Here is an 11,697-nt window from a genome sequence, read left to right as displayed (position 1 = left end):
TCGTAATGTGTTAGAGATTTGGCAACAGCGCGCGCCATAAGCCGTGTACTGCAATCTAAGAGTGGGACGGGCTATACCTCCCGCCTCGTCCGGTGGCTGCGCCGCGCCGTGTTCCAAGGCCTCGTCCGTCACACTGTCAGATTTCAGCTTCCAACACCTCCCTCCAATAGCTGTGCCCCTACATCCCTTAGCAAGTGCAGCCATTATGTAGAGGACGCATTTCAAATGGATGGATAGCATCCGAATACATTTACTTCCAGCACCACATTTTGACCGTTGGTCGTACTAATGTGCACGAAGCCATTTTTGAGTCAAAATCAGGGGCGCAACAACAGGGGGGGAAGGGTATTTTGCCCCCTCTCTGAAACCTTGAAGTGGGGGCAAACGGGGGCAAGGAAAGTGCTGTGTAATCAATTTTTAGATAATAAAACTGGTTAAATAGCACCATTTTCCACCTTGAAATACAAATTTTCCCGGACCACCCGCTTCAATAGAGGGGGGGGGGGGGGGGGGGGGAGATCGATGATTCTTTATAAAAAGGTATATTGCCCCCCCTTTGGAAATTTAGTTGTTACGCCCCTGGTCAAAATATCTACGAATATTCAGCAAAACATAAATAACAACAACCAATTAAAAAAAAATTAATGTAGCATGACTGTTATAAATGTCAGTGATCATAATGAAAATTAAATACACCTATAAATTTAATTTCGATTTTCGGTAATATGTTTTTTGTTTTTATTTGTCTCTGTTTTGAGTTCAGTTACACTTATAACGTTTTAAACATATCTTATGCCAACATTCTACAACTTATTTGAGTTTACCTGTCCAAATATATTTTATGGAGAAGATTGGAAGCCATTTTCCGACCACTATTATCCCCCCAACTCTATTGTCAAAGGTATTGGAGACAAATATTTGATTGTGACAGCGCCTTCACGAAACTTGTCAGAGCGTTGGTTAGAGGGGCCCCTCTCAGCTATATACATGCGACTAAGGCCGGAAATACAATATCCCGTCGCCTCCGTCCGTCAATCACGTGACCTTCAGCCAATAAGATGGCCAGAAAAAATTAATCCACCCGTCCGTCAAAAGTTTGTGTTATGTACTTCATACTTTAGACGGGCTGAAAATGTGAAATTATAACCTCTAAATGTCACCTAGGTTTTTGCATGTCAAATATTATCATACTAGAAGGTATTAAAAGTTTATTTCTTTGGCTGCTTCAAAATGTAATTTTTAACTTACGCTTCAACGCATTTCAAAAAAGGTGTTTTTTTTTTTTTAAACAAAAATTGTCTGTCAGATTTACGCATGGTAACAGTGGAAATGTGAAAATAAATACCAGAGTGTAAAAAAAGAGTTTAATTAGTTATGAAAGCTTAGTTTACATGATTTTTTTAAACCAATGTAATTATATAAAATATTCCCCCACCCCAAATTTAAGTTTTCTCAACAATTGTCAGCACTGAAATGAAAAATTATACGAACGAGCGGAGTGTTGTAAACCGCACGCCGCTGACGGACTGTCGGGAGACGGACGGACGCGACATGCTGTTGTAATTCAGACTTAAAGCTGAACTCTCAGTATCCTTCGTGTCCGTCTGTGAACTGGCCGAGCGTTCAACGATGATCCGAACGTCCATCGTAATACTTTTCTATTTTAAAGCTGCCGACAGACAAGAAGGCTTAAACTATGGCGAATATTTATCTTGTATAGGTACCCATATTAGGTTGACAACCATGAAAGTTGAGTACTTATAGTTCATTAAGCTTAACTTTTTTTCCCCCGCTCTGATATTTATTTATGTATTATTTTAAGTTTTTCTGTAGGCTATGAAATTAATTTTACTTCTGAGTCTCTGTCTGTTTTTTGTAATGGAAGCAGTTAAACAAACAAAAACGTCAAAAACCTTTAAAATAATAAAGCAAGCGCGGCTCCAGAAGGGGGGCGGTGGGGGCGACAGCCCCTCCCGAAACCAATTTTATTGATTAGTGTATATTTATGTTTACTTAAATATTTAATTTCATATGTTAAACTTTTATCTCATCAAATGTTGCATGGAGCTACTAAGGTTCTGTATTTGAAACCTGTAATTTGTAAATACTAATATTCCAAGGCCAATATCTGACCACTTTCATTTTTTGCAACTACGACCTGTCTTTGTGCGATAGCCCCTCCCGAAAAGTCATCCTGAAGCCGCTATTGTAATAAATGTTCCCGAGTTCCCGAAAACACCTTGCTAACATTTTGGAGGTTATATTTCGTCCGTCTAAAGTTAAAGCTGAGAAAGATGGAATTTTTCTCGGGCCTTCGGATTGGCTTGAGGTCACGTGATCGACGGACAGATGGGAAACGGACGGACAAGACAGATCATTATGAGTCCAAAATTTTACGCGTTCAACTAGCCTCTTGGCCGTATATGTGTAGTTCTCCCTCTAACAACTAAACGCGATTGCGGATATATTACACCATCCTTTGTTACAATGTCATTTATCAAGTTCTAAAAAAAAATTAAGTTTTTTTTTAAGAAACTTAAGCATTTTGCATATTATAAATTATTTAAAAACCAAGCAAAAAATGTCTTCCAGCAATATTCGAAGAATTTATGATGCTAAAAAAGTGTAAAGCTAGTAATATACATTGACACCAGTACCAGTGCTTTAGTGAAAGTACTACCTGAATGGGGTGGAGTTCACTAATGTATTCCAGAGATACTGTTTCCTTTGATGACTACACACATAGGCGTGCCCAGACCTTTCCATTAGGGGGGGCCCTGCTAAATTTTTTAATCAGAAGCTGAATTTAGAATGTTAAATAGCCTAAATACATTCACTCATTGCCGTGTTTATATTTTTGTGCAGTATCAACGAGATATGTTTACTAGTTAATATTTATATCCGTATGATTTAAAAAATCTTGAAAATATGTTTTTTTTTTCATAGACAATGTTTAAGGGTACTTACACATTCCCCCCCCCCCTCGAATTTTCCAATAGCTTGGTCCAGATCTACCTTGAAATGAACTTCTTTTTAGTGAATGCAAACACAGAAATTCAGACAACAGAACTTTAAAAAACATCTAATTTTTTTTTTTTGCTTGGCCATTTTAAGGGACCTCGTGTTTTAAATAAACTAAGGCGGTTGTATTTCCAGAAAGATAAAATGTTTAAAAATATTGTTAATTAGCACGTTGCAACAGTGAAAAACAGTTTGAGTGTCACAGTGCCAGGAATATACGAATATTAACGAACGCATTAGAGAAAATGCCGATCTGAGTGATTACATTAGGGGGGGCCATGGCCCACCTGGCCCCCCCTGTAGGCACGCCTATGACTACACATAACTAGAAGAAAGCATTATAAGACATAAAACTATATAAAGCGAAATATACAGTTACTGGAGTAAAGAATTTGGTCAACAATTTTTTTCTTTCATATTTTTTTCATTTTATAACTGATAATTTTACTTTTCCAATTAAATGTAAACCAAAAATTTTTGATGGCTCTCTCCTTTTATTTTTGTTGCATCTAAGTTTATATATTTCAAATATTCAGTATAAAACTGTTCACTGAAATTTTTTCTTCAAACCAGCATAATAAATCTAAGCAAATATTTGTGTAGAAAGTTTGAGACAGTTTTATAAATACATATATACAAATTATTTAGAAATGAGCATAATTTTAGTTAGCTTGTACCCTAATACACCCTTTTTTAATGTGCACTGGTGAGAAAGCATAAAATATGATAAAATAAAATAAAAAACTTTCAATGAATTGTCTGCCACACAAACAAAAAAGTTTCACTCTCGTGTCTATTAATATTTTCTTCAATGCCTTAATTTTCTAATACAATGACACAGGTCCAGATTGTACATGTCTCATAAAATTCATAAATACGTACTGTAAAATTTGTGGTCATTAGCACTCATTAATGTATTAATAAAACTTGTCAAATTATTTTTAAAATGGAGTAAAAATTGTAATATTCATAGATACTTACATGCATGGAGTAATAGAAAGGAAAGTCACTGAACATTATTTATTGTGGTTACTGTTTATTTAATAAAAAATATCATTTCAACATTTATAACATTCTACATACTAAAACTACTGTACTCTCTAATTTAAACATTTTTGTCACTGAAAAAAGTGTAGAGATTTCTGCTAATTGTTGTCAACAGCTACAGGCAGGTACCTAATAATCATATTTTATCAAACTTACACCAAATGAAACAAAGAAAGCCACAGAAGAAGATTGGCTTCTATATAAAATCTATTAACATTTTATAATTGTATGTCTATAATGTAAACTATATTTCTTGGTCCAGTAAAAAATAATAACTTTTTTTTGGATTAAAACTTAATTTCTAGTGTGCAAGATATCTGGCGGAAACTTAAAAAAAACACCCCAGAAGATGTAACAGAGTAAGGGAAAATTGTGTGATATTATTTTTCAAAAGATGAGAATGAATTGAAAGATTGCCTTTTGGGGTCTTTAAACACAATTTTAAACTGGGTAATATGTGCTACAATCATGAACTACAATTGACAGATTCAAAACAAAACAATAAAACTTTAATGATTATCATTACATTTGCCACCATCAAGAGCTCATTCTTTAAGATAGTCAAAAAAATTTAAGGTTTAAAATAAATAAATGCATTTATATTATTGCTTAAATTTATTTTAGGGTCCATTTTAAGTTTCCCAAGAGATGGACATTCAGCTAGCATAAGAGAAGTTTATCTCCACACTTGACTCATGTCAGTTGAATTTCCTTCAGGCTCTGACAGCCCGCAAGTGCTCTTAAATTTTCTCATACAGAAGCAAAGCATCTCTACATCCTCAATAAGATAATTGTCTCGGCGGTATCAGTCAGAGAATAGCATAACTAGGAGTCTCTAGTTTCTCAATACAGAGAAAAATTCACCAAACTTAATAACACACAAATGTTGCAAATAAATGAGAAGTGTATTACCTGAACATGAAATATTTCTTTACATAAATGGAGGGCGTTTAAATGCACAACACTCACCTTCTGTCCAAACATGATCTATACAATGAGATTTGGTTTCTGCCAATATTAAAATGATTTTTTAAAAATTAAGCACAAGTATTTTCTTTAGCAGGAACCATTGGATAATGTTAAAAATGTTAATGTAATTTACTTATTTTTTCTTCAGTTTGCAGCAATGTATTCTGAACGTAAAGTTTCAAATAAAAAATTTACACAAAATTTCACAAAATAAATTTCAAATCTAAAAATTAATAATTCAATGTAAAATATTTTTTTATAAAATATTAAAAACACATTAAATGTTTAACGATAGCTGTCATATAAGCTGTAGTCTACCTACTTATTATTTAAAACGTAACTTTCAACAGATGGATATAGATTCATGAATACAACAAGCTGTAAGTTTTTACGGTGAATACATCTACACATAAAATGGTAGCTTGGAGTTTACGGTATTGATCTTTTCAAGAGATTCAGTATATTAGATTCACTTCTTGAAAGTTCTTCAGACTACGCACTTCTGTCCCACATTTGCACATGTGGGTTTTTATGCGATTTCATCCAGGTTTGAATGTAGACTCCACAGATTCGGTATGAGAATTCTTTTTCTGTCAGTAACTAAGCGTAGCCTAAAGATAAAAAAAGAAAAAGAGTTAAAATTGCAAATACTAGTGTGTTAGAATGGTGTTAGTCAAATTTTCTTATTCTAATCCAAAAGCAATCTGATGCAAGTTTCCATTTAAAAAAAAAAATTATATTGAACCCTAGACATTAAATTAAATTAATTATGCATGCACATTGAAAAGAAATATTGTTAAACCTTGTCTAAACTAACCTATTATTTTTAGGAAGATGAAGAAAATTCTTGTTAAGCACACTAAATATATGTTCTGTGACATGCAATTAGCCTGATTTCAGCTAAAAACTGTGGTTAGTAAAATTCACACCATGCAAAGTTACTTAAGAGTTTTGTGGAGTCTCTGAATTTACTCGCAGCAGGCATTTAAAATTTTGAAACTAAAACTATTTGTTTGGGAAAAGAAGAAACACGATGATACAGTCAAATGTATTAATTTTTCTTTTTTGATCTTTGAGATATTATTTCAAATTTGCTGAAAGAGTTTTTCCTAGTTTTCAAAGGGTTTTTGGTGTAAAACTGTGAACACGAAATCAAAAATCTGCAGGAGCAAAACTTTTTCCAGCTTTATGAAAAGTGAGTATGTGCTTCAAACACCACAGTTGTTGCATAGTAACTGAGTATCAGTGCTTGCAATCATAAATACGAGAAAGCACTTGGTTAGAGTATGAAGTTTCACACTTTAATCCTCATTGTCCGAAAAAATAAAAGCCAAACTGGACCCCAAATAACTCTTAAAAAGTAACTACAACTTGGGCAGTTTAAATCATGGCCCCATTAGTAGAAGAATCAAAAACCTTATCTCAAATGCACATAACTGTAAAGTAAAGGCATCATTTCGTTTAGTGTACTTACGTGGAATCTACTATTTAATTTTGCTAGATATAGTATAACATGGTTGTACAGAATGCCCCATAAGTCTTGAAACAGGAAGAAAAAACGGCATAGTAATACCTTACGCTTGTTCACTAATGAAACTACATATGTCACTAGAAAGCACTGAAATTAATCCCTTACAATTAATTAACAATCTTTTAATTGATGACCCTGATAATCTAAAGTGGTTTTTGTGAATTAATTTGGTAAGATTGTGAAATATTTTCCCTTTCTTAACACAAATCTCACAGTGATAAAGCAGAATTTCATGTGGTGACTCTTGTTAGGACACATGTTGATGGTCATATGGTGATTAAAACAATCAAAAAATATTATTTTCTTGGAGCTTTCGTAAGAGCTAGCTCATTGGCCCATTTTGCTGGCAGAGAGAGAGAGAGAGAGAGAGAGAGAGAGAGAGAGAGAGAGAGCGAGAGATTGGTGTCGCATGCATGAACATGTCTCCAGGAACAAAAAAGTTTTTTTTCTGTTTGATCATAACACAAAGTGGCTTTGGCACCATCACAGCTGAGCTTGATGAACTACTTCCTTGTCATTGGCTAGGTAATGTCAGGGAACAGTGGAGAGGAAAGTGTGACATCTTGACCCAACACCTTCTTACATGGATCTCTGAGAGCTTGTGAAGTCCCAGACATATGTCCAGAAGATTGAGTTCCACTTCAATCTGCTAAAACCGGATCTGTTCAAGCGAGATTGGGTGCATGTGCATCTGATATTGTTTCTAGATTTTTGGGACTGACTGTATACCATTAATCTTGTGTGAATGCTCAACTTCAAGGTCTGAAATATTTTAGTAGTTAAATAAGAATAACCTTAGCTTGAAAAAAGGTTTTCTTTTTGTCCACTGTCACTGCTTCATGTTTGGTTGCAAGTTTATTTTCTCCTAAACAATAACTCCAAGATATTAAACTGCAAGTATATCATAAATATGAAATGTCTTCATGCCGTAAACGTAATGTGTTTAAGCAAATACGCTAGAGAATAATAGAATAATACCAGACCACTCCAAGATTTCTGTGTGTCAAACCTGGCGACATCAAATCAATTTGTTTAAAATTAATGATACCAAATTTATAACAATTATTATTATATGTTCGTATCATATTTTACTATAATTTTTTAAATAAATTTTTTTATAGCAAAATATTTTATTTATCATTATAAAAATTATGGTTGAAATAAACTTCCTGATATTTAAAATTTCTAATAAGAATGGAAAACTTTTTTTTTTCATTAGCCAACAAAACACATAATTTAACCACCTATTTTAGAAATATGACTGAAGAGACATATCTTACCGATATGTTCCTTTTGCTACATTCTTGCCGGTGTTGATAGCATAAATCTATATGTTATTGACTAGTGTATTTGGTGTAAGTCAGTGGCAAAGCGTACAGATAGTGGATGATGTGGTCAGTGGATGATGACATGAAAGAGACACACCATTTACAAGCAGTATCCACATGCAATATCCACAAAGATTTTTTAATCAGTATTTAAATTTTTATTATTACCCAACGAGAAATGTACGTCACAAAGGTAAACATAGAATACCAAAACAGAATTCTTTATTTAAAGCTATTTACAAAAAAAAACATGCATTACATCTTAATATTAATCATCAACTGGCAAGTTTGTATCCGCGAATAAAAAAAACACAGATAGATGTCCATTAATTTCATGCAGAAGGAAAGATGCAGTAATTAATAAAACTTGACATTTCTAAAAGTGCAGTGAGCTACACTCTACCTCTTCGTATCTCATTCCTGATGGAGCTTGCCAAACACAGTCCAAATATGATGCCCATTACCTGAAAAGAAAGAATGTAACATTTTCAGAAAACAGCTTTTTTTTTTAATTTTTTACAAATTTTGCAACTCCTTCCATAGAAGATAAATTATAATGTGCTGCAACCTTGATAGACACATTCTAAAAACCCCAATAAAACTTTAAAATATTCATTGGTTTCATAAAATAGTGTTTTAAAGCATTAGAGACGATTGTAGGCCAACCTCTATAATGGAGTTGGTAAAAGCGCAAAAGTTCGGAGAAAGGTGTTGTGGGTTCTCACCCCAGGCTAGAAACCGTCCCCTGATAAGTCTAACGGCATAACAGGGAGTAGGGGGAGGGCATCAGAAAGTAATAAAATAAGTAAAGAACTTGTAAATCCATCCAAAGATGAGTAAAAATCATAAAATTACAATAATGAAGTTACATCAAACCTGATGCAAGTCTTGTTTGGTTTGCTCATGAAAATACAATGGATTAGCTGGAACATAATTACTCAACAACACAAGTAAAACTAAAATTTTAAAGTTGTATTCAACGAACACCAAAATTAAGAACTAACTTCAGTCGCTTCTGACTTTAGCACGGAAATTATTTGTAGTAAGACTTTATCTGACAACATAATAACTGTATGAAAACTATATTTTAAGCAAACTAATTTTAAATGCACAATTTACAACACAAAAATAATTTAAAACCTTTTAAATCAGTGTTTAATTATTTAATCATATCTGCTATTTATTAATTAATGAACATTAATTAATTTCTAAGCACTTTTCACGTCATATAGTTTAAGACCTTACCAGTCGTGTCCAGGCAGAAATGGAAATAGTGCGTCTCAAAAAAAAAGGTCAAGTTTTGAATACGTTCAAATTTAATTAAAGTCCATCCTTTAAAGGCATCATTAACATGGCGTATCTGGAAACTGGGTAGAGTGTTGGTGTTTATGTTCTTTATTGGTTGTATGCGTGTGTTGATTTTGACCTTTTTTTTTAACTATAGACTTAATTTATTCCCAATGATTTTCTGTAACTCAGTTACCTACTATAGTTGCAAGACTCGTTCAAAGAGGAATATTAACAGTTTATTTCACAAATACTTGCTGTACGATGGAAAGGGTGCTAAGATCAAAAATCTGGGGGGGAGGGGAAAAACTTTACATGGAAAAATATAACTAGGAGAAAAAAACAAACTAAAATCGACATGTGCACTGTTTTCTTACCATGATGAAGGCAACACCGATGGCAAGGCAACCAATAAGCAAACCAAGATTGTTGATGAAGTTCTTCAGTGCTTCCTCGCAGCCAGTCAGGAAGACATGCGCCCCATTTGTGGCATCCGTACAGATGTGCTCAGGCGCCACGCAGCAAGACCTGGGCAGTGTTCGTCCATTGTAGTCCTGAGGGCCTTGAGCACCACAGCATTCCAGCTACAGACACAACAAACAGCAAATAAGCACACAGCGCAGTACCTAGGTCATAAAACACTAGCTGAAGTACCCGGCGTTGCCCTGGCTTTACGCTGACCTTCCTCTGCTTTTGGTCCAAAGCCAATTATGCAAAATTGTACCATATAAAATCGTATAAAAAGTGCCGATTTTATTTAGATGGAAAGCAAACAACCGAAGAATTAATATTTGTTCTACATTTAGAGCCTTTTATTGTAAAGCTTGATAGAGCACCATTTTTTCGTTTGTCAACCTGCAGTGTCCGGAGATGTAGACAGTAATTTTCCTCTCATTTTGAACATCAAAAGTGCAAAATTTCATCAAGCTCGGAGTAAAACTGTAGATTTTTATGTAAAAAAACTCTCTTTTATCCACACACACATATACAGATTCAAGGTTGGACTGAACAATTTCTAACAATATACACCAAAAATGTTTTCTCAGTGCTTAAACTGTATCAGAAGAGCCCAATATCAAAATGAACAGCAAAATTAAAAAAAAATTAGTTAAGATAGTCGCAAAAACTTTTCAGTCTGTCAAAGTCAGGTCATGACAGACATATAGTCTAAATTTAATTAGTTATATACATGTATATGTTTAAGTCCAATTTATGATATTTATACATAATTTTTTTTATCTGCGGCATTTTGAGCAAAGAAAAAGTGTAATTCTAAAAATCACACATGCACACACGTGCCCACACAGGTTTATTTTGTTTCCAACATTGTATATTAAATATTACTTATATGGGAAAACAATGAAAATTCCAGTTTAAAGATTTTCACTGAAATTAAGTACTTGAATCCAAGAAGATTGTTCATGTCAGAATAAATTACTCTTAATATATCAAAATAACACTAAGGTTGTTTATAAAATGAAATATTACTTACTGTTGCCTGAATAGCATCCACTGTGCCATCATTAGTCTTGTTACCAGTGCCATAATCGGCGACATTTCTTGCGAATTCCGTCGTGAATACACTCTGGTACTCATTTCTGTACACGAATGCCAGCACCGCTACAGTGATTTCTGCCACCAAGATAACCATCAAGAATATGGAAAACTGCAAAAAGAAAAGCAGATAAACATGAAAAGGGAGGAAATAATAATTAAGTCATAACGGAGTGATTAATTATAAGGAAATATTAATTCATGGTAGATTTCAGCATACCATGCAAATTTTGTTTTAAGCGGTTGTCGTCCATGTTGGGAAATAGGGTCCGTTATATTTCACGAATTTACTCTTTCACTGACAGCAAAAAAAAAAAAAAAAAAAAATCATCATCATACTTTTTATATCCAAAGTTTTTTCAGTCCCCCAAAAGAAGCCATCACCTTATTTGAACCAGCCAGCTGTGATTGGCTGGGTGAATCTCTGAACTACTGAATGTCTATGATCAGCAAAACCGGTAACCCAGAAGGAATGAATAGATGAATGAATAAATGAATGAATGAGGGCTTAATTGCTTGTCGATATTCGGGTCATTAGACGACGATGATGGGGGTAAGAAATGAGAGCGGAAACTGAAAGTAAAAAAAAAAAAAACTCACGGAAACGTCCGCAACATTTTCCAATAGCGAAACATTGAGGCATAACTCCGTCAGGAATCGAACCTGTATTACCTCGGTGGGAAGCGAGGCGTCTGACCACCTATTTCCATGTTTATACCCGTCGGTAGTTTTAAAAACTGACGAGCCAACTGTCATTGACATGTATTTGTTTTGTTTGGCAGTTTCGTCGACTACGGCATTTATCTTAATGACATCATCTGGGGATAGAAATGCACACCCATGTTTTTACCCGGGACTCAAACCCAGTACAGAAATGGGAATCCGTGCAAGGCCTTCGAGAGGTTAGGGCAGGGAAAAATAAAAGGGGCTAGGTTGAGTTTCAATAATTTCTGTTTTAAA

At 34.2% G+C, this 11,697-nt stretch overlaps 1 protein-coding gene across 1 annotated transcript in view; it reads right to left on the bottom strand.

Moving 5' to 3' along the window:
* Positions 1-4,040: 4,040 nt before the first annotated feature.
* The window catches only part of LOC134533387 (uncharacterized), a 52,661-nt gene continuing 45,004 nt past the window's right edge, over positions 4,041-11,697 (bottom strand). The window contains exons 9-12 of the mRNA XM_063370908.1: positions 10,676-10,849; positions 9,561-9,767; positions 8,300-8,360; positions 4,041-5,648 (exon numbers count right to left, since the gene is read on the bottom strand). Coding sequence (XP_063226978.1) covers positions 5,638-5,648; positions 8,300-8,360; positions 9,561-9,767; positions 10,676-10,849 — 453 coding nt within the window. The 3' untranslated portion in view covers positions 4,041-5,637. The remainder of the gene's footprint in view (positions 5,649-8,299; positions 8,361-9,560; positions 9,768-10,675; positions 10,850-11,697) is intronic.

This window comes from Bacillus rossius, chromosome 6 (assembly GCF_032445375.1).
Source record: "Bacillus rossius redtenbacheri isolate Brsri chromosome 6, Brsri_v3, whole genome shotgun sequence".
NCBI lineage: Eukaryota > Metazoa > Arthropoda > Insecta > Phasmatodea > Bacillidae > Bacillus > Bacillus rossius.
The sequence above is the reverse complement of the archived record's forward strand: the minus strand, read 5'-3'. Positions and strand labels throughout refer to the sequence as shown.